Source organism: Manis pentadactyla, chromosome 6 (genome assembly GCF_030020395.1).
Source record: "Manis pentadactyla isolate mManPen7 chromosome 6, mManPen7.hap1, whole genome shotgun sequence".
Taxonomy (NCBI): domain Eukaryota; kingdom Metazoa; phylum Chordata; class Mammalia; order Pholidota; family Manidae; genus Manis; species Manis pentadactyla.
Window position 1 is genome coordinate 95,824,908 of NC_080024.1, and position 23,679 is coordinate 95,848,586.

Consider the following 23,679-nt stretch of genomic DNA (forward strand, 5'->3'; position numbering starts at 1 on the left):
GTTTTTTCACAGTAGCACTTTGTAAAAGACACAGCCACTTTGTGAGGCCACTGCCAACTGTGAGACAGTAAGCCCACCGTCGTCGTGGCACAGGCTGCATATATCCCTGCAGGCTTGGGCACATAACTAGGTCTTCAATTCACCTGAACAACAATCCTGTTATTTAGATTCACAAAGGATGATGTGGCATGGCTCTTTTTGTAAGATCTACAGTAGTACCTGAGTCTGTCAGAAGGGCATAACATTCAGGTAGCTTTGTTAAGGGTGGCAGACACAGTCTGGGTTCCCCTTAATTGGCATCGTAGCCACTTAAGATTCAAGTCACAGGGCTGTAGAGTCTTAGACATGCAGGTTTATACTACCATAGCCCTTCACCTTGCATTTTACCATTTATTAACCAGCTGTCTGGAAACAATCTTCTTCGAGTATCAAAATGGTACCTCCTTTGGCTCCGCCCTACTTAACTATGAATTCTGTATCTTCTGAACAACCGATGCTGGATAACGTGGACTATGTCAGTTGGTGAAGAAACGTCCGGCAAGTCTCTTGACTTGAAGTGCTTCTGGAAGGACTGCTGCAAGGTCACGAGAAGACGTGGGAGGGCCCCAACTGGGCAAACGCTTCTGTGCGGGGAGTGAGAATGACAGTCCGGAGTCTCTTTTTTGTGTAAATGTTGCATAGAATGTCCATGTGGGAACAAGGCTAGGGAATATTCAGCTTATATCAGAGTCATGTAAACAATTAAACTAAAAGAAATATGGGAACCTCCCTCCTTAGTCATCAAAATAATATTCAATCTAACGAGGCATTATGGAGTGAGTTAAATCTCCTCATGTTTTATGAGCAGACTACAGCAAAATTCTCTCTTCTACACCTCCATTTCTGCCTTCTTTAAAATCGTCATCTAGAGGAATCAATCTACCTCAAATGCATTTCTTACAGTTCTTCATGCCTACAGCTGTACTTTTCAAGCAAAGGAGATTTGTTATCAAAGAATGTTCTAAAGGACAGTCAATGTGTTGGAAGAATGGAACACTACTGGATAGACATGATGCAACTTCTGGAAGTTCGGAGAAAAAGACTTCTTTTTTATTTGTTTCTGAAACAGAGACCCATTCACAGTGAAATGCAACACATGAGTGTCCCACGAGCCCGAGGCACCCGGCAGGCCATTCTGAACGCCGGCTCTAGGTGCCCCTGTGAGCGAGCGCTTGTTTATTTTTGCTTTTACTCTCAGGGAGGGGTTTGGGTTTCAGAATCTAAGGAACGGAGACCAAATCCCTGGGATGACATACAAGGCCTTCCATGTCTGGAGACCAAGTTGCCTCTCCAAACTCAGCCCCCTTCACTCTGGCCCCAAACTCTGGGGACACAAACAGTTGCTGGGCTGCTGCACACCCGCCTTTGCCCACGCTAGCCCTTCAGGCTGGGATGCCCTCCCACCTTCCTCATCTCGGTGACTCCCACTCCCCTTCAAGATCCAACGTAGCTGTCACCTCCCTTGGGACCTCTCTGGGTACCCTGACTCGCTGTCCCTTTCTGCACGATGACTAGATCACCACATGCACCTGTCTTGACCAGGAGACCCCTCAGACACAGGGGCTTGGCGAAGTCCAGACTGTCTCGACTACAGGACTGACTCTGAGGTTTGTGAGCTTCCTGCTCTGATATACAGGTTGTAGATCATGTAATTTTGACATGAGCCTTGGCTATGAAATGATTTAAAAATCAAGCATATAGTTCGTTTCTCTTTTATTTGTTGTGAACTTTTTATTGTGAAATAGTAGGAACACAGTATATTAAATCCAACTTCCCTTCCATTTTGCATTTTGAAAATATATATGAGCTTATAAGCTAGGAGACTATACAGGCTTTATAACACCAAAATTTAAAGTTGTTGTAGTAAAGTTGCAGTTATATCAAATAGATTTCCCAATTGAAGTAAAAAACTCTGAGAGCCCTCCAGTGGTCAGAATAATATATGCAAATACTCAGTTATTTACTCAACATTCCTCCCTCCTGAGAACTTAAAACATTTCAGTCTTCCTTTTATAAAAATATGTGCTTTGGAGATGGAAAAAAGATGGTGGAATAGGAAGATGGAAACCTCCTTCCACGCACACACCAGAGGCAACTATAGCAGATGCAGCTAACCTTGAAAAAGGCCTGAGGACCGCGGAGCAGACCACCTGCACTGGGGAAGGGGAGAGGTCCACACAGGGAGGGGTAAAGTGGCAGAGCTGCAGTCAAGGGGGACCCAAGACCTTCCCCATCCCAGCCGACAGGCAAGGGGAAGACGGACAGAGAGGGGAGGGGACAGGTGCTCAGGACTTCTGTACACCTGGCCCTGGAGATCCGCTCTGGAAGCATGAGCCCACATTGCACTGGGTCCTGGTGATTAGCAGGGCTGGACAATATAATATGATAGAAAACAGAGAGAGGGACAGTTGGAGCCCTCTGGGAGGCTGAGACTCGGCCCCTGGGAGGACAGGCACGCTCTGCCAGCCCACTAGACCCAAAGCGGAGGCGGCAGTTGGAAGACTTGCCAGCAGTGGGAGGGGTACCAGAGGTGGGAGGGTGGGAAGGAGCCCTCTCCTCAGGAGAAAGGACAGGCAGACGTTTCCCCAGCCCTCCCCTGGCCCAGCAGGTTGGGAACTCTTGGGAGCCTCAGACACTCGGTCCCCTTGGCAGCAGCTCTGCCCCAAGGTGCTTCCCTGCGTGCCCCTAGTGGGCTGGCCCGCTCAGCCCAGCAGTGTCAGACTTTGCTGCCTGGCCAGCAGAGGGGGGCTCTCCCAGCTTTCCAGGCCCTGTCAGCCCACCTGGGGCTGGAGCCCACCCTGGGGAGGAGCCTGGGGGGCCAGCTCCCCGTGGCCAAGCCTTGGTGCGCCCTGCCCCAGAGCCTTGCAGTCACCCTGCTCACCCATTAACCCTGCAGCCCCACCATCACCGCAGGGAAAGCAGAGGGTGGCCCTGCCCACAGTGATCCCAGCAGAGGCCTCCGCCCCAGTCACAGAGGGCCGGTGGAGGCAAACTTCTGGCTGGCGTGGACTGAGGCCACTGCCGGCAGACAGGCAGAAAGGCGGCCCTGCCCACTGCCCACCGACAGCAACTGGGGCTCCACAGTCAAGGAGAAGCAGGCACTGGACAGGGAAGAATCCTGAGCATCTGGGCACTAGAGGAAACGTCCTTCATGAAGCCATTACCCTCTAGACTGGAGGCACAGCAGATCCACCTAATAAAAAGGGAAGAAACACAGAAACTCTGATAGAATGAGGCAGAGGAATATGTCCAAACAAAACTACAGGATAAGACACCAGAAAGAAGGCTAAATGGAACGGAGATCACCAATCTTCTTGATAAAGATTTCAAAGTAAAAATAAAAAATATGCTCACTGATCTGCATAAAAGTACTGAAGATTTCAGGGAGGACTTCAACAAAGAGATACAAGAGCTGGAGAAGAGCCACTCAGAGCAGAAGACACAGTAAATAAAATGAAACACAAAACAGAGGGAATGAACACTCGACTGCTGCCAGTAGAGGAGACAGTGAGGTGGAAATCAGAGAGAGCAGGAACACAACAGAGCTGAGGGGTGGGGCAAAAGGGTCTCTAGGCAGGAAGGAATGATGACAATAGTCACACAGTGGGGGCACCAGAAGGAGAGGAGAGAGACCCAGGGAAAGTCTCCTTGAGGAAATAACTGTTGAAAACCTCCCCAATCTGGGGAAGGAAATTGACACTCAGGAAGGACAGAGTCCCTAACAAAAGGAACCCCAGGAAGACAGCACCAAGACATATAATAATTAAAATGACAATGACTAAGGATAAGGAGAGAGTATTGAAAGCAGCCAAAGAGAGAAAAAAAGATCACTTACAAGGGAAACCCCATCAAGCTGTCAGCAGATTCTCAGCAGAAACTTTACAGGCCAGAAGGGAGTGGCATGAAATATTTAATGTATTGAAACATAAGGACATTTAACCAAAAAACATCTACCCAGCAAGATTATAATTCAAATTTGAAAGAGAGATTAAATGATTCCCAAATAAAGGGTGAAGGAAATTATAACCACTAAGTCAGCATTACAGGATAGGTTAAAGGGACTTCTGTAGATGGCAATGTTCCTAAGGCTAAATAGTTTTCATCAGTAAAAATAAACCCACAGCAAAGGTAGTAGACCAATTATTTGCCAAGTAAGTACGAAATTAAAATAAAAGTAGCAAAACCAACTATATACAAAATCAGTCAAGGGACTATGTTTCAAATAGAGCAATCAGCAACTTAATATATAGAGTTTTATATAGTCAGGAAGCTATCCTTGAACCTTACGGTAACCTCACACCTAAAGCCTATAATAGATACACAAAAAATTTAAAAAGAGGAATCTAATCACAGTGCTAAAGAAAACCATCAAATAACAAGAGAAGTGTTTAAGAGGAAGAAAGGAACAGAGAGGAGCTATAAAAACAACCAGAAAACAATTAATAAAATGGCAATAAGTACATACCTACAAATAATTACCTTAAATGTAAATGGACTGAATGCACCAATCAGGAAACACAGAGTGGCAAAATGGATAAAGAAATAAGACCCATCCATATGCTGCCTACAAGAGACTAATTTCAGACCCAAAGACATACATAGACTAGAAGTGAAGAGATGGAAAAAGATATTTCATGCAAATAATAGGGAGAAAAAAGCAGGAGAAGCAGTACTTGTATCAGACAAAATTGATTTCAAAACAAAGAAAGTAACAGGAGACAAAGAAGGACATTATATAATGATAAAGGGCTCAGTCCAAAGAGAGGATATAACCATTATAAACATATATGCACCCAATACAGGAGCACCAGCATATGTGAAACAAATACTAACAGAATTAAAGGGGGAAATAGACTGCAACACATTTATTTTAGGAGACTTTAACATACCAACCACATCAGTAGATCAACCAGACTGAAAATAAATTGAACAATACATTAGATCAGATGGACTTAACAGTTATCTACAGAACTTTCTACCCAAAAGCAGCAGGATACATATTTTTCTCAAGTGTTCATGGACTGTTCTCCAGAATAGACCACATACTAGGCCACAAAAAGACCCTCAGCAAATTTAAAAAGATTGAACTTTTACCAACCAGCTTCTCAGACCACAATGGTATGAAACTAGAAATAAATTATGCAAAGAAAACTAAAAAGCCTACAACTCATGAAGGCTAAACATGCTTCTAAATAATCAATGGATCAATGAACAAATAAAACAGAAATCAAGGAATATATGGAGACAAATGAAAACAAAAATACAGTAGTTCAAAATTTGTGAGAATCTGCAAAAGTGGTTCTAAGATGGAAATGCTTAGCATTACGGGCTTACCTCAAGAAACTAGAACAATCCCAAATAAACAGTCTTAACTCACAATTAAAGAAACTGGAAAAAGCAGAACAAACGAAACCCAAGATTAGTAGAAGGAGGGACATAATAAAGATCAGAGCAGAAATAAATAAAAGAGAGAAGAATAAAAGAATAGAAAAAAAATCAATGAAACCAAGAAGTGGTTTTTTGAGAAAGTAAACAGAATAGATAAACCCCTAGTGAGACTTATCAAGAAAAAAAAGAGTACATAAATAAACAAAATCAGAAACAAAGAAGGAATAGTCACAACAGATATCACAGAAATACAAAGAATTATTAGGGAACACTATGAAAAATTATGTGCCAATAAATTGAACAACCTAGAAGAAATGAACAAATTCCTAGAAAAATACAACCTTCTAAGACTGACCCAGAAAGAAACAGAAAATCTCAACAGACCAATTACCAGCAATGAAATTGAACTGGTAATCAAAAAACTACCTAAGAACAAAACTCCTGTTCCAGATGGCTTCACAGCTGAATTTTATCAAACATTTAGAGAAGACCCAATACCCATTATCCTTAAAGTTTTCCAAAAAGTAGATGAGTAGGGATACTTTCAAACTCATTCTATGAGGTCAGAATCACTCTGATACCAAAACCAGTCAAAGACACCATAGAAAAAGAAAATTACAGAACAATATCTCTGATGAACATAGATGCAAAAATACTCAACAAAATATTAGCAAACCAAATTAAAAAAATACATCAAAAAGATTATCCATCATGAGCAAGTGGGATTTATTTCAGGGATGCAAGGATGGTACAATATTCGAAAATCCATCAACATCATCCACCACATCAACAAAAAAAGGACAAAAACCACATGATAATCTCCATAGATGCCGAAAAAGCATTCGACAAAATTCAAAATCCATTCATGATAAAAACTCTCAACAAGATGGGTGTAGAGGGCAAGTACCTCAACACAATTAAGGCCATATATGACAAATCCCCAGCTAATGTCATACTGAATGTCAAAAAGCTGAAAGCTTTTCCTCTAAGATCAGGACCAAGACAAGGATGCCCACTGTGAAGAGCAGTATGGAGGTTCCTCAAAAATCTAAAAATAGAAATACCATTCTGCCCAGTAATTCAACTTCCAGGAATTTACCCAAAGAAAAAACATCCCTGGTTCCAAAGATAGACGCACCCCTATGTTTATCGCTGCATTATTTACAATAGCCAAGATATGGAAGCAACCTAAGTGTCCATCAATAGATGAATGGATAAAGAAGAGGTGGTACATATACACAATGGAAAACTATTCAGCCATAAAAAGAAGAAATCCTGTCATTTGCAACAACATGGATGGACCTAGAGGGTATTATGCTTAGTGAAATAAACCAGCTGGAGAAAGGCAAATACCATATGATTTCACTTATTTGTGGAATATAAATACAAAGCAAAACAGAATGAACAGAGTAGCAGGAGACTCACAGACAGTGAGAAGTGACTGGTGTTTACCAAGGGGGATGGGTAGGGCAGCATTCAGGGCACGTTGAGGGGGATAAAGGGGAACAAAAACCTCAATCATACTATAAGGTGGTCACAGGGCTAGTAGCACAGCATGGAGATAAAAATGTGTGCTTTAGTTACTTTTTTACATCACGTTTATATTGTGTTTTAGCATTACAGGAACATGAAAGTTTGTCCAAATCACTTAAATAAGCCACCGAAAACAGCAGCCTGATCCACCCATTACCAATGAGAGATTTTAAGTAGTTGCTAGAATTTAACCACGTAAAGGCAGTCCTAAACCTGGTCCAGATCTGAGTAACTGAATTACTTCCACTGCAGCCATTGAGAAATATGGCTGTGTATTAAAACCACTCAAGATGCAGAAAGGATTCAGTCAACTCTGTCTTCATCTGCTACTTCTGTGTCCCCCTTAAGCACAGAACTGTATTTTAATGTGTATATTCCTGTACTTGTAAAAGCATAGTGTGTGTGTGTGTGTGTGTGTGTGTGTGCATGCGCGTGTGTGCATGCTCTCAAGTTGGAATTTGGGTGGTTTGCATAAGAAATGTGCTGGCTTCTCTTTCAGCAAATGCGTATCTAACTAAGCCAGGCAGCCGCACTCTCCTTTGCTCCATCTCGTCATCAGATTACCAGTAACTGTTGGGCAGAAAGCCTGGAGTGGGGTCCCCAGCTTGGAACTTGTCAAGCTCCAGCACTCACCCGAATGCTGCCACACTGCTGGGCGAGGAGCACTTCCACTTTCATTAAACTCCTGTGTGACCTCATGGGAGAGTAAAGCTTGTTGAAAAACTCCCGCTCATTTGGGGTCAGACAGATGATGTCTAATATAGGAATAAGATGCTTTCTTTGCAAGTATAGAATATATTTAATTATATTAGTCCAACATATTTATAGACCTCTTCCAACAGACCCATGCTTATTTTAAAAAGCTGGCAACATCAAAGGAGAAAGGCTAAGAAAAAATTTTATGCCCTCTCATTTAGTTTTTTACTCAGAATTTTTTGCTTGTTTTCTAAATGTTTTAGACAAACAAAATGTTCATCAGTTTTCTCTTTGGTATAGTAACGTATGCAGACTTACCACTTCAGTCAATGCTTCTAAGTTAAAGAAAAATAAAGTCAAGTTCAGCTAGTATCTATGAATGACCTTCAAGAAATTCAGCCTACTGCAAGAAATGTTATGGATAATTTTCAGAAAGCATGCTCTCATGGAGTAAGTTATTGCCTAAGACAAAAGTGGACATTTCTGAAGGCTACATTGTGTCTTTGAGGCCACTGGGGTACCATATATGAGAATAGAGCAATAATTTACCCCCGGCAATGAAAAATGTAATTTGCACACCAGGATTCTCCACCTCATTAAGTTAAACACTTCCCTCATGTCATTTTAAAGGAGAGATTATAATACTGTAAACCTAGGTAATTTAGATTTATGCTCTGGTGTTTGACAAATGGTTACCCAGGATATTTTCAGCATTCCAAACATCTCAGGCACAAGGCAGATGTGGAATGTAAATATAACGAAAGAGAGAGAGACTGTGCTTAGAGCCGCACAGGACACTGCCGTGCTGAGATGTGTGCAGATCCTCCTGCAGTTACAGTTTTTGACTCTTACTTTAACCCCAGGGAAACATATAAACAAACATCAGCCAGGAAAAATGTGTGCTAAGAATTTATGCTACCCACACTCCCACACTTTTGGTTGAATGATTTTTCTTTATATGAAGTAGGAAGAAGGTATATTTCCCAAATAATATTCCTCAAAAAATGAATTACCTCTCACTTTAAAATGGAGGTAGGACTAAAAAGAAGTAAATGTTGATAACAAAAAGCAGAATAATATCAGCAAAGAGGACAAGGTGACAAAGGACACAGGCTGCACCGTCACACCCTGGTGCCTGTAGTAAGCCTCGTATCAAGGGATCCTTTGAATAGAGCTGCTGACAGTATAAAAGCTGCTGGGACAATTGGTTCAGTTTAAGTGGTCACAGCATTTAACGGTGTGACACACATTCTGAAGAAAAAAGTGAACACTTTGTTCCTATGCATCTGCAGCCCTTCTCCTGATGCAGAAAAATCCCATAGATGGTTATTCAGTAGAGCATCTTTGGAAGCCCTACTGTTTCTTTTTCCTTTTTAAGCTTTAAAAATTTTTAACTTACAGGAGTGAGCAACAAAAAAATCAAAAGATGCTGAAATTGAGTATTACCCTTTTCTCTTCATACAGTCTGCACAAAGAAAGGATCAGCAACCCTGATTGAATTAATAATGTATAATCAGATTCTAAGATGGAAAAGTTTTATTAGAGCTTTGAGTGAAATGGGTAAAATAATCAAATCCCTTTTGAATAAAGTTAATTATTATTGGATAACCTATCCATTTACAATTTGATTTCTGTTGTTGTTTGAAATCAATGCCATTCACTAAGATAATATAAAGTAATCAATAGTAAAGGTATTTTTAGAAGCCTTTAAAGATTCTTAGCTGTACATTCTCAAAGTAACATACGAGCTACCAAATTATCACCTTTAATTATTAATACAATGAATGAGGGGCGATTTAAACCAGAATTTACCAAGGGTGTTAAAATGATATATATATATATATATATATATATATATATATATATATATATATATATATATATATGTATGTTGATATATATATTTACATACATTCAAATTATATATATATATATTCAAAGAGAAACAACGGGTTAAAAAAAAAATCAGACACGGCCCTCTAGTGTAGAACCTTGATACTGATGGCCACCTGAGCCTCCAGGAGGGGACGTGGCCCACAGCACTCCCAGATGGCCCGGCCCACACTCCCCTTGTCTCCACCATACAGAATTTCCTGGAATTACTGCTCTCAAGAACATAAACTGATCTGCTGATTTAATGTAAACTCCAAAAGACCTTAAAATATTGGCTTAATAACTTTTCAACTTTTAAGTATCTTGTTAATCCCTGAATTCTTCAGCTTTACCTTGTTAGTGCTTAAAACTAAATGCAAAGCAAAATGGAGAGGGCCAAAGTGAGAGGCTGCTACTCAGAACCGTGCATTTCTAATGGGTAATACAGACAACTCCGTGGCATTTCCCCTAAGCTTAGTCCTTTCACTCCGTCTCCTGGAACACGTGGGGGCTGGGGATGAGAACTTCATTCGGTTATCTTCTCCGTTGCTCTAGCACCCACGGTCAGCTTTTCAGGATGGGAGAGTGAGCATCCCCCGGGGCTCTCTCCATTCTCCAGGGACGCCCTGTCCGAGGCCCTTCCCTTCCCAGCTGTGGCCAGGACTCCCTGAGAGGAAGCCACAAGGACAGGTAAAATGCTGGGGCTCCAAAGGACTGGAAGAGCTGGGACGGGAAAGGCCACAGACACTCCAGACGTGACAAAATCTTAGCGAGCCAAGAAGTCTCTGTGGGACAAGAGTCAAAAGATGGAAACAGACAAGAAATGTCGGTGTCACATCCCAGGCAGCAGGCTGCCGAGTGTGGCCGGATGCCGCTCGCAGGTGTGCAGGAGACCCATCTCTGCAGGGAGTGCCGTCCAAAGCCCCACTGGGTGTTTGAGGCCCTGGAGAGTGCCAAACCTTATATACATAGTTTTTTCCTATGCATACATACCTATAACAAAGTGTAATTTATGAATTAGGTACAGTAAGAGATCAACAATAAAAGTAAAATAGAACTGTAACAATGTACTGCAGTGAAAGTCAGGTGAGTGAGGCCTGCCTTACCGCCCTGTCATACCCTTCTTCTCGAGATGAATGCTCTTGAGATAAGTGAGGCAAATGGCGAGGGCACTGTGACCTGTTAGGCTCTTGCCGACTGATGATTTGTCAAAAGGAGGATTATTTGCTTCCCAACCACAGCTGACGGAGGGTAAGCAGAACTGGGGATAAGGGAGGGTGCCGCGTGAGACCTCAGGTCTACTCTCTGTTCTGCGGAGGGCTTGGGCCCACGTGTCCTCCATCAGTGTGGATTTATGGGAGCTTTTCCTCATTCCAGCCCTTTCTCTCTCCAGGCATCCTGCAGGACTGCATTCCTGCACATCCGAGGTTTGGTATGACCACTTGGCATGCTTCGGCCAAGGAAATGTGAGCATGGAGAACACAGGTCATTTCCAGGCTACAGCACGTGGAGGGCCTCCAGCCAGTCCGTGATGGATAATCTGCACAAGTGGGCAGGAAACCCCACGAGCCACTAAGCTTTAGGGGTTGTTACCTCAGGAAACCACGTGTAGTATCTTCTTGAGCACTTTATATGTCTGCATCTTAGTTTTATCACATATAAAAGAAAATAGCAACATATGTCTCTTACCTACAAAATGGTATGAAACGGATGCGTTTTAGAAGAGAATTATTACACTCATCTGAAGTGTTAGAAACAACATCTTTTGATGAGTAAATATGTTTCTACAAATGTGTAGCAGTGAACAGGCTAAGACTAGGAAATTCATTTGCATTAGAAGATCAGTTTCATTCAAAATTAATCTAAATCTTTTAATTAAAGCAGTAAAGGCATCTGTATTCTTGAACTCTGATTGGTCCGGTGAACTCACTCTCTCAGCCTCATAAATCCATGCACTGTCACATTGCACAGGAATGGGGTACTAAAGTCAGGTGACACTAAATGAGAAAAATAATAAAAATAACTCTATTCCTCTCTTTAAAAACACAAAGCCTCACAAAGTTTTCATGACTCAGGATGTCTCTGAGTCACCCTTACACCGTATTGATTTTGCAAGAATGCAAAGTCAGCTTTATTTATGTAAATAAATGTACTTCTACTTTATGTTAAGATACAACAGTTTCCTGTGTGATAAATCGACATGTTCTACTTGACTCTTGTGTTTATTTATTATTTTTACAATTTTGTTAGGTCTCTCTGTTCTATAATAAGGTATCTACTGAATATGACACATTTTAAGAATTAAGATAATCCCAAGGACTCTTAAAACTTAGCTTTCTGAGATGAAAACACTAACTGTTGAAAAAAGACAAAGTGACTTTTTAACAAGTCACTTGTTTTTTGTGTGATTACCACAAGTTAAGAATATTACTGAAACAATAATATAAAGGAATCTGTTCATCACATCCATTATTTTAACATGACATACTCCAATGTCAATGTCCAGTGAAGGGGCTAAATAGCTTCATGATCCAGCCCAGCACAGGCACAGGCAGGAGCCTGGCAGAGATCGGAATGAATGGGGCAAATCAGTCCAGCTACTTGGAAGCTATAGTTTAAAATCAGCCTGTTTTCAAGAGCTAGTCTTAATTTCTTTTACCAATGAGGCAAAAAAGCCAAGGCCAATAATACCGTATTTTCATGTTTTGTGGTGGAGAAATCTGGGCTCTCACCTAAATATTTACTTTGAATATTTAATTAGATTCAAAGGTATTTTTTTAGAGATAAATTTTGACTGCATGCATATTAAGGTTTTAATCTTTGTGGAGGTAGGAGAGGCCTATATGAGAAAAAATATAAACCAAGTTTCTTATTTTCCTAAACCTTGGGAGGTGGCATATCAAAGGCATACAGTAAATGTGTGAAAAACATGGAACTGCTGTGAAGAGCATGAGATTGAACATATTCAGAACTGACGGCTGTTTCCCCTCTTCCTCTAGTCCCCACCAACTATATTCAATTTTTAATAAGTAGAAGATGCAAGGTTGAAGGCACTGGGGGGAGAAGGCAGCACGTCAGACACTGATGACGTGTCAAAATCCCCAGCTGCTGTCCCCTCCCAAACTGAAAAATGTGCCTTGGGCTAGCCAATCCTTGCGCCACTGTGAATCTAAGCTCTGCCTCCCCCTACCTGCTTTAAAAACTCACTGCGTGTCTGCTTTCACATGACTTCCCCGGCCTGTGATAGTCAGACCGCGGAACCTCGCCTGGGGGCATTCAAATAAATTACCTGGCCCTTTGTTGCCTCTCTTTGCCTGCTTATTTCGGCTAGAATTTATCTTACAGTAGATGCAGGCTTTTTTAAAGTTAACATAACAAATTGAGATTAATCACTTTAAGGCCTTAAACATTTTTTAGAAAAAATTTCAGCCAACTTTTAAGATTCAGGGTCAGAAATCATATTGCACAAGCTGCCTTGTGTCTAGCCATGTTTTCTGATGCTTTAGATTCAGGTTGTATGGATGAGAGGGTTTTAACTTCACTGTGCGGCACCAAATCTTTCCATTTGTGCTCCAGCATTCTGGACTAGTTTTGCTGAAACGTGTCAGTTTTCCAACTCTATGACTTTGTTTCTGCTTATTCATCGCGCTCAAATTTCTGTTGTCCTTCTTGTTCTTGTCACCACAACCAAGTCACAGAGTCTCATTTGGCAGAAAGGGAAATAGATAACCTCCATCCCCTGAAAGCAATAACCAAACAAATAAATGTATTTTTAACTGACTCTACTTGACGTAGAGTGCCATTAGCAATCACTTTTCTAGACAAAGAGTCTAAAGTCAAAAGAATAATGATGTTTAGAACAAAAAAGAACAAAGTGAGAGCGGAGTCGAGCCGTCGGTTCATTCCTCGGGCCGCGTCGTCACCGAGGCCGCGCACACGGGCCGGCACATCCCGCCGTCGGGGCCGGGCGGTCCGGTAAGGGCTGCACGGTGAGGGTGACTCAAGGGCAACACCGGAGGAGGGTCACCGCAGGGAAGGCGAGCCGGGTCCCTGTGGCCAGTGTAGGGCGGCGGCCCGCAGAGAGGCGGCAGCGTACGGGGTCCTCGGGGGGCGGAGCTCCGCGTCCTCGGCGCCCACAGTGGTCGGGGAGCAGCCCGAGGCCTGGGGCAGCCCCTCCGGCGTCCAGAGGCACCCGTCGCGAGGGGGTTGCGGGCCGGGGGTATGCCCGCCCTGACTCTGGTGTGGGGATGGGCAGAGCGGGGGGCAGCCGGGGGCAGCGGCGGGCCTGGGGGCGCGGCCCTGGAGGCTCGGCGGCGGAGGGGCCTCGGAGTCTGCACGCAGGGCGGGCGGCCCGGCGAGGGCGGCAGGTGCAGCTCCCCCACCGAGCGCGCGGGCAGATCCAGGCGCAGGCCCACAGCCGACGCTGAGAGGCGGCGAGCCGCCCGGCCTGCTCTCGGCAAGGGTGCGGCCGCGGGCTCCAGGCCCGGCACCCAGACGGGCGGAGACGCCAACATCGCAGGGAGCCCATCACAAATACTTAAGATGTGAAAACAGCAACGAGCTGACAGACGGTGAGGATGCCACACGGGCATGTCGGGGGCCCTGGCCCGCGAGGGGGCCCACCTCTGGCCGCGCGGCCTGCGTCTGGGCCTGGCCGTAGCGGGCAGCCAGCCAGGGCCCGGGGAGACCCGCGGGGCCTCCAGGCCACACCCTCCTCCAGGCTGGAACGGACCCGAACCACCACCCTCACCCGGACCCGCGGCCGGCCTCCGGCGGAGGATGAGCCGGGCAGCCCCCGGGGCCTGGCGGGCCAAACCGAAGCCCTTTCTGGAGGAAAACATCGTCCTGCTGGGCCTCAACTTACTCTTACAGGTACTTTAAAAAATACATTTCCAGCAGTTAGTTATCCAAGCAACTAGAAAAGTAAGACTGAGCGAGAACAGACGAGTACATCAGTACAAACAAGCCTGTAACACACCCGAGCTCCTAGAATTAGCACACGCGTGAACATCTGCATTTACCGATTCAAAGGAATGAAATCCAAGCCTGGCGATTTCATCAGGGGCTACAAACTGTTAGTGGCATAACAGCAGCTGAGAAATATCATTCTTCCCCCTTTCCCATCAACACTCTTCAGCCAAATTCTTACAGTTTAGAATTTAAAATTTCTGTACTCTTTTTTGCTTTGCTTTTGACACACTGAAAACATCAGAACCCCATACTGACAAGCCTGATGTGATCATATCTGTGATCCAGGCGGAAATGTGCCAGCCAAATAAAGGCTAGCCACATGGGGTATGTGTGTCCTGAGCACCCCCACGTTTCTGGGGACACCTATGATTTCTGCCAGGCTCACTCCTACTGCTGACAGTTCAGGGCACAGCTGGGTAAGGCAAGGACACCTGAAGCCGGTGTCACCAGGGAACACATACCAACATACCATCCTCCTGCAGAGGAAAGAAAATCAGCTGCAACTTCTACCACCTAGCACGTTGGTTATGAGGGCTAGAGAAGGTTATCTGTGATTTAACAAAGTTGTCTAAACTGCAGGTGAGGTATTTCTACTGAAATGGAAATATTCCTGATGGACTTAGTGCACTGACTTTAAAACACTCTAGAGTCAGATTCCTTCTTCAAGATAGGTCTTGACTGCAAGAAAAGTAGGGTGCTGAGCATGAAATTCATCCCGGTCTGGGGGGAGAAGGACTGACGGGGGATGGGGACAATGGGCAGGAATGGTGGGAGGGTGCCAAAGCCGAGCCCTGCCAACTGCACATTCTGTTTGGACTTGCTGAATACCCAGTGGTTGTAAAATCAAGTGACTATCCCAACACGATGCTCATTTTTCATTTTAGAACAGTGACACAGTATATTATTTTTTCTTATCAAAACTGCATGAAAGATCCCCATCAAGTCACTCATTGTGGGTGCCTCGTTTAGCCAACTTAAGTTCATTAGACTCCAGTCCCCGACAGAGCAAAGCCCAGCCAGTTACATTTAACAACTGTTCAGTGCCACACTGTGAAGTAAGAATGTCAACAGATTTACTTTCCCCATATAAAGTAGGATTTCCAGCTCACACCATGTACTCTGTGACTATTATGGACAGTATTTATTCAGAGGAATGCTTAGGAAGTTTGGAAAAGCTGTCTCTAAAGTAGAGCTGAGAGGTCACTTGACAAAACAAGAAACAAAGCCTCTACATGGTCAAAACATGAAAGGAACTAGAGTTTGTCATTCTCTCTTTTAAATAAAAGGTTCTGAACTCCTTTCAAACACAGTGTGGCCACAGCAGACTGGACGACTCTCCTCCTGCACGCTCAGGCTCTGTGTAGTCAGCACACTTCCATCTCGGAGCAAGTATCAGGTTTTATAGAGGAGAACCTGCTTGGAATTAATGAGGCAACACCAAAAAAGCCCCCTATTAATAAGCTGTTCTCTTTCAATGGAAAGTTGCCAATTTTTTTTTCATTTGCTTCTTAAAAAACAGAATATCCTCTGAAGGCTCCTTATGCACTTTTATTGCCATTAAACCACCTTTTCCCCTTTTGTTGTTGTTTTAAATTAGGAGGAGCCATCATGCCATGTGAGAGATTAACCCCATCTCACAATAATATAGTTGCTTCCAATGACATCACAGACAGTGACATCCCATCAGTACTGGGACGTGTAACTACTGACATTACAACTCAATAAATGCAGGGTATTTAAGGAAGGGTTAAGAGAGGAAGATGCTAGAGGGGTAAGGCAAAACTCAAGTTACAGATGTGCAAGAAAAATCTCACAACTAAGCTGAAATCCTCTATTTCTTTTGGCTGCACCAACCTAACACACCAAGTATTATCGAGAAAGGCAGGAAAGCTGCAGCAGGGGTGAATCTCCAGCACTGCATTTTCATCCACACAGAGAAAAAAAAATTCAACATTAATCTTCCCAGAGAAGCGATGTGCCTCCAGACCACCTTTTCACTTACCCTGGAGTGTGTACACCGTGGCCTCAAGTCCTCCGATTTCTAGTACATCCAGAGCATATATGAATTCTTAGCACATTCACTTAAAGAATAAACTTAACTGAAATGTCCATTACAACAGAGATCCTAACAGAACTCTGAAATTATAGGGAGAGACATGGATTTAAGACCCGGCTTCCAGATCTTGCTGTGCACTGTGTCTATCTTTAACTTGAAATGGCTTGGTTTCACATTCCGCTGAGGTCCACGGGCAGATGCTTTGGATTCTGGAAGCTCACCAGTGGCAGGCTTGCAAACGCTGTCCTCCGCCCTCTTCCCTCCCACCGAGCTTCCACCAGGGCACCGAAGGCTGACTTACTCCTCTGTCTCTGTACCTGTTTCTGTGCATAGAAGGAGATGCTCTCCTTGACAGCTCTAAGGGAGACACTTGGAAGCTGAGGCTCAGCTGAGGACTCACGGTGCCTTTTCTCCCCACCCCCCTCCCCCAACTCACTGCCAGAAACCAACTGACTTCCAAACTTGGCTGTCTGAAAAAGAATGTTTTCTGATTGGCATTCCCGGGAGCAGAAGGCAACAGCTCAAGTTTTATTCTGTTACTCAGCATAAAAAACGTCCCAGGTACACATCATACAGACAAGTATGCTTCCTGGATTTTTTTTTCTTGACTCTGAGAATAGAGCAGATACTTGGGGGCATTATAAATATTTTTGTTGTCCCACAGCATCTAAGTTTTAATATTCACAAATAATTTTACCCAAAATGGCTATGCGTGCAGTAAGAAAATGAAATGGCAAGTCTGGTGGAAGTTGGATCCCCTCATTAGTAAATAAGTTGGGACCCACTGGTGGGAGACACGTCCCACTGCCTGGCTGATGGGCTTCTGGAGGGCAGCTGCCTAATCTGTGGCCTTTCTGTGAGGGAAAATCTTGTTCCCAGGAGTTGTGGAAAAACTGTTTCCAACTGTCCTACATTTCAAACTGTAGACGGCAGGAGGAGAGGGTGCAAAGGGACTTTATCTCCCGGGCACTTCTTTTCCAGGACTGCCTTGCAAACTGTGGTAAGCTCTGGGAAAGAAAGAGCATGTGTGTACAGTGACATAAATGAAGAAAAACTGAAGGGATGGAAACTAGGGAAAAACACATTTCCTCAAACAGGGCCTGACAAGGATTGATAATGTAGGGTCCCTTCACATCACTACCAATAAACTTGTGTATGATATTCATTCATTGGTTACTGGCGGTCAAAAGTTCTGAGCCTGCTGAAAATAATTCACCTCTCTATTTTCAACATGGTGTATTAATTATGTACAATTTTCAGGACCAAAAAACATCTTGAAAAGCCTGATAAAGAATTTATGATTCTGGCAATTGGAAAGCCCTGCACCCAAGCATTCTGGGTCCCCAAAGGCCGTCTGGCCATGGCTGCCGCCCAGGAGCAGTACCAGCAGGCGGCATCTGGGGCAGCGGTGTGCCCGCAGCTGCTCCATGCAGTCCGTGCAAATGTCTCGGACACACTCACCAGCAGAAGGCTGGCTCCAAGAATGCTTTCTCCTGCTTGCTGTGGCCGGCTTTACATTTTCTGTTCTAAGGGGTCTTTTATCACATCTAACAAGACCACAATAGGGAACCGTGAGTGAAAACTTCACTGATTGGCATCACCTTGCTGATTTATTTCAGTGGTATTTTGATGCCCCATAGAGATGGGGTTCTACCAGCATGCTTACTCCTTAACCTCTTACTAGATTCCTTTAAAAAAAGACTAAAAGGAGGAGGTAGAGAAGGAACAGACCTCCTTATTCTTATTTGCAAACTTGATTCAGGGGAATTTCAAGCTACATGCAATGCTGATACATGGGGGTGTGCAAAAGCCTGCAGAGGAAACAGAAATAACCATGCCCTGGGGTGCACATGTCCCTGTCTCTGTTTGTTTGTCCCTTTTGAAACCTCTTCCCCAAAGCTAATGAATGGGGTCGACACACCTACGAACCTAGAAGAGTGGACAGAGCTGGCGACCGGCCATCCGGCTCACGTGCAGCCCACTTCCCTGTGCATGCTGTACTTTTGAGTGAACGTTAGCACATAACTGACACTCCAGAAATGTTTGCTTAAACTGAAGAGCTGTTATGTAAAAGTATCTGTTTTAACATGTGAAAAACGGTTGTATGTTGGCCCACATTTTAGATAAATATATTTTACATTTATCTTAATGATTGCGGAGGGGGAGTATTTCTCTTTTCAAGCTATTAACCAAAAGACTTTATGGAAGATGCATCAGTACTGAGCACCTGTGTTGAAGCCCCACCGCAAAAACAAAATCATGGTACGTTTTGTGTCACTGACTCTAAATATCAACATGGCAAATATTGCAAAGATCGTTTTTGTTGATCTTGCTTGCTTTTAAGAAAAACAGAGAGAAAAGGAAATGTTAGGCCCTTCTATTATTTCACATTAACTAGTAAACTATAACAATTTTCTTTATTAAATTGCTACTGGCCATTCCTTAAAGGGCAACACTCATCAGTCAAATATCCCCTTAGGTTTCCAGCTTTATCACCCCTTGTAGTCTCATCCGTGCCAAGCATGGAAATCCCAGAACAGCTGGAACAGTATCAGTAGCATTAGTCCAAACTCAAGGGCGAGCGGGAACAACGGGATTGTTTTTTCTTTTTTATTACCCTAAACTTCGGGAGGCAATTGGTAAGATTTATAATGTCTAGAACTCAGTCTTTATCATGAGCAAATGTTATTTTTCTCTTTCATAAGCACTAACATAAGACTTAGGATTTGATCAGAAAAATAGCTTCCAGAGCTTGCTTCCAAAGGAAACTGGGCATGTAACAGGCAAGTCCAGTCCCTGGACTGGCCGTGAACAGCAGCTCGTCTCTGCCCCCTTCTCCAGAAGAGGTCTGTATTGGCAGTCCTGTGCAAGCAGTGGGCTGCTGGCAGGCTCCTAGTAGAGGCGAGCGGGGTATTCAGACTCAGGTCTTAGCGGACCTGGCAGGCACCCACAAGAATGAAGAAGCTGGTCGTTGAAAAGCAAATGTTTCCTGCTATTTTCCCTCCCAGGCATCCTTCAGGGACTGACATACATGGTATTCTCAGGCTGATGGTTTTGCAGATGATTTTTTTTTTTACTTTTGCATCATTTATGTTTTAAAAATACTGTTATAGACTGAATATCTGTGAACCCCCTAAACCCTTATGTTGGAACCCAGTCTCCAGTGTGGTGGTATTAGGAGGAGGCCCTTGGGAGGTGATTAGGTCATGAGGGTGGAGGCCTCACGAATGGGATCAGTGCCCTCATAAAAGAGCCGCCAGGGAACTCCTTCATTCCTTGTACCATTCGAGGACAGGGCGGAAAGGCAGCCCTGCGTGAACCAGGGTGCAGCCCTCCCCAGACACTGAATCTATAGCTATCTTGATCTTAGTCTTCTAGTCTTCAGACTGAGAAATAAATTTCTCTTGTTTATAAGCCACCCACCCTATATTGTTAGAGCAGCCAGAAAGGACTAAGACACTATATATATATTTTTTTAAATGAGGTGTTCTATCCAAAGGAGTGAATAGTGGGTTTATTCCGCTAAGGAAAAAAATTGGTAGGTCCAAGTAGTAGATCTATGAAAAGCAATTAAAATAGACACTGTCCAAGAAAACGTAGAACAGCCACATAAACAACACTAAGGACAGGGGCTCTAACAACAGATATGAAATTCCGGGTTCCCAAACAGGAGGATGCTGTGTCTAACCTTATGGAAAGGACAGTGTGTACAAATATGCTAATTATGTCACATTCAGTAGGAACATCTGCGAACAGCGATGGTTTCAATGGCAACAGAAAGACATGGGCTAAAAGTGACAGCATACAGAGGTACATGCGCATGGTTTCAACTGTATCAGAGTACCTGTGGGCCAGAAAAAATCCTATCAAAATGATTTATGGGTACATACATACACCCCCCCCAAAATATTCAATGAGAATAATTGCATCTTTCCTCATGCCCTCCCTCTCCTTGTCTTGGAAGGCTCTTCTCTTTCTCTTCTCTGGATCTAGGATGGCAGGTGGCTTTGGGGAGGGGAGTGGGGAGGCTCTGTCAAGTGGAAAGGCACACAGGATCAGCTTAAGGGGCCTGTGTTGATTTTAGGAAAGAGCATAGAGGGAAATACCCAGAAGAAGAGTAAGCTAAAGAAGCAGTGAGAACGGGGGTGGGGGACAGAACCCTGACACAGGAAGTAGGGACCAGGCTGGAGGCCAGACAAGAGCAGCTCCTCTAGGGAGGCAGCCTTGGAGCCTGGAGAGGCTGAGGGGGTTGGGAGGCCTGGCCCCAGACCTCTGGCTGGTGCTTTGTGACTTCTCATGAAGCTCTTAAGACAGGCCTTCCCTGTTCAAGATCTGCTGCTGCCAAATTTGTGTCTTGGATGCTTGACGATACTGATATAGACCTTAAATCTACAGATGTATTTGGTTACATGAAGACTTTTGAAAAGCGAGTGTTAATTGTTCTGTTGGTCATGCTTGCTTCCACACCCTTTCACTCTAGTTCCTGTGTCACTCACTGTGGGCAGGTGGGGCACTGTTACAGTCCCTGGGGCTGAGCACCCTTTGCAAAGTGACAAACCAGCCCAGCTGGCCTGGAACCAGGGATTCCTGGTGCAGGGTGCTCAGTGCCAAAGCCAGGAACATCCAGGCGGAAAGGGTGGGCCAGCCATCTGAAACATGTTATCAGGGTGTTTGGCATTACATGTATGCTTCTAAAAAAAATTAGGTTTTTATGAATTAAGAGGTCTTTGGCCCAAGTAAATTGATACTCTGAAAATACAGGTTTCTTTTCTCCTTTACCCAATTAGACACAGAAGAGGTCAAACACCAAGGTCAAACATTCCTGTAAAACAGGAATATGTAAACTGAATTAATCTATGTTTTTATAAGTTATGTTTCATATAAACATATTTTAAAATTACATGTAGTTGTTTTTGAAAGATTTTGCTTTTAGTTATTTTAGACTGAGAGAGAACAGATGTCTGCAGAAGAGGTACAACACTTCAAACTGTGCTCTTGTTGGAGGTGGTGGGGAAGAGAGAAAGGTACACATACTGGTTGATGGAGAGAATAGCTTTCTTGGTATACTATCTGTTTCAGCATTTGATTTCTCCCTAAATTAAGGTCACCAAGTTAAGAATGTTTTGATTTTGTGAGGCTCAATGGCCCAGGAAATAATCAATATTCCACTTTTACACAAATGGACCATCCACAATACCAAAATAAAGATTTTATTTGCATATTTTCTTTTAATCTGGGGTAGGTTTTCTTTCCTTTGTGGGGCCAAAATCAACCCTAATTAGGTAGAGCGCAGTCATAAACGTATCTATCACTAGGCAATCCTGGGGACACTGAAGTACCCCTACTGTTCCTACCTCAACTCTGCAGCATATGCCATGACTGGTGCCTCTCAAGTGAGGGTGCACTTTGTTTGGGGAGGAAAAGTGTATTTAATGTCTTCACTTCAACCCTGTGCACATTTTCATAATCATATGTTCAACCCATAACTGTGACCCAAACAAACTGGTTGTATCCCAAGCTTCTGGAGATTGACCAAAAGCTAGAAATGACAAGTGACACCAGACTGGGCTGAGTCTGGTAGCTACCTTATTCAGCTTATTTGTTTGGGAGTTTGTCTCCAGACAAGCACATGGCCCATAAGTGCTTTGCAAACTTGTCTGTGGGCACTGTTATTTTACTATCAGTTTACTACAGAGCCCTTTGCTCAGAGGGAAGAGTTCACTGGAACTTTGCAAGGCCCAGGCACAGATCTGTTAGCAGAAGCTCAGGCATGAGGCCTGTGGCCCCCGCAACCAGCTCCCTTTCTGTAAGGCCAACCCCCTGGAAGCACAGCCTGAAAACCACAGGGCACAGCACTCGTTGCTTTAAAGTTCTTAACTGTAACTTTTACATACTAAAAACAATTCATGCATGTATTTTATAAAGCCATATAGAATGATAAAGCTTAAAAGGAGGGCCCATACCAACCCCATTCCCTTTCTTGAATCCAGAGGCAGCCACCTTCACTGTTAATTATGACAATCACTCCATATCTTAAATGATACTTTCATACTTCAAAAAAATTTTTTTGAATGTAGATACTATCTGTTGGCTTATGGAGGACAAGGGTTTCGTTCATACACATACTTCCTCTAGCATGTGTCCTGTCTCCCTCCTTCCCTCCCTTTTACACACACACTTCCCTTCCTTAATCCTCCCATTTTAATTACATGACAACTTTAGGTGAAGCGCTGATCAGTCTCCATGGCTATTGTTTGTATGTAAACAAATGGGATTTCATTCCATCTCCCCTCTTTACCAGTTTTCTTTTTACTGACCTTGGTAGCTGTGTCCTAATTTTGATGGCTTAATTTTCTATCTGCCCATCATTATGTTTTTTCAAATTCTCCAATAGCTGTAACATTCCTCTTAACACAGACGAACGTAGCTGCTGTCCTTGAGCCCCTCCCCTCTTCCTGGGCCAGTGGTGCTGCCGGGCCATCCGGGTCTGCCCTGTGCTGCTGTGAGTCCCTTGCCTAGATTTCTCCTCTTCCCTGATGGACACCCTCATGGCTGGGTCAGGGAGCATATACTCCAAAAGCTTTCTGAGAAAGATGGTTGGGACAAATAATTTTGGAGAACTTAAATGCTTAAAAATATCTTCATTCTCTTTTTCCATTGATTGTCAGCTTGACTAGACACAGAATTCACCGTTTAGAAATACTTTTCCTTCAGAAATTTCACGGTCTGTCTTCACTGTCTTTCAGTTTCTGGTGTTTCTGAGAAGTCACCCTGGTGTCCTGACATCTTGTGACTGTCCATTTTGGTGTGACTGATCCCTCTCCCCCCACTGACTGTGTTTGAGACGCAAGGGACTTTCACTCATGGCCTCTAATTCTGGGGACATTTTATTCCTTTTCTTTGGCTTTTATGAACTCTATCTTCTCTTCTTTTATTCTGAAAACAAACTCCTTTCAATGGCTGCTGGACCCCCATCTAATCCTCTAGCCTCACTCTTTCCTATTCATCTTCCTTCTGTTACTCCTCTCTAGAATAATTCCTCCTCTCCCTTCTGTTGCGTATTTCTTTTCTGCTGACATATGTTTACTTTCCATGAATAACATTTGTTTCTAACTGTTCCTTTT

General features: G+C 43.7%; 2 protein-coding genes across 14 annotated transcripts in view; one reads left to right on the top strand and one right to left on the bottom strand.

The window, feature by feature from the left end:
- DTNA (dystrobrevin alpha) overlaps positions 1-23,679 on the bottom strand; it is a 333,077-nt gene that overhangs the window by 208,869 nt on the left and 100,529 nt on the right. The window contains exon 1 of one of the 13 annotated variants that reach the window (XM_057503963.1): positions 16,857-16,977. The exons of 10 other annotated variants lie outside the window; for them this stretch is intronic. The gene's annotated coding sequence lies outside the window, so the exon portion shown is untranslated. 2 more of the 13 variants (XM_057503960.1, XM_057503958.1) reach the window with 2 other exon arrangements.
- Positions 13,912-16,491, top strand: LOC118912381 (proline-rich antigen-like). The gene is made up of 2 exons (XM_036885391.2): positions 13,912-14,400; positions 16,097-16,491. The coding sequence occupies exons 1-2, from the start codon at positions 14,119-14,121 to the stop codon at positions 16,124-16,126; spliced, it is 312 nt and encodes a 103-aa protein (XP_036741286.2). The 5' UTR covers positions 13,912-14,118; the 3' UTR covers positions 16,127-16,491.

Excerpts from the sequence above, each read along its gene's own strand:
- LOC118912381 (XM_036885391.2), top strand. The coding sequence starts at position 14,119 with ATGTCGGGGGCCCTGGCCCGCGAGGGGGCCCACCTCTGGCCGCGCGGC. Across the intron at positions 14,401-16,096 it reads GCCTCAACTTACTCTTACAG|GAGGAGCCATCATGCCATGT; the intron begins GTACTTTAAAAA and ends GTTTTAAATTAG.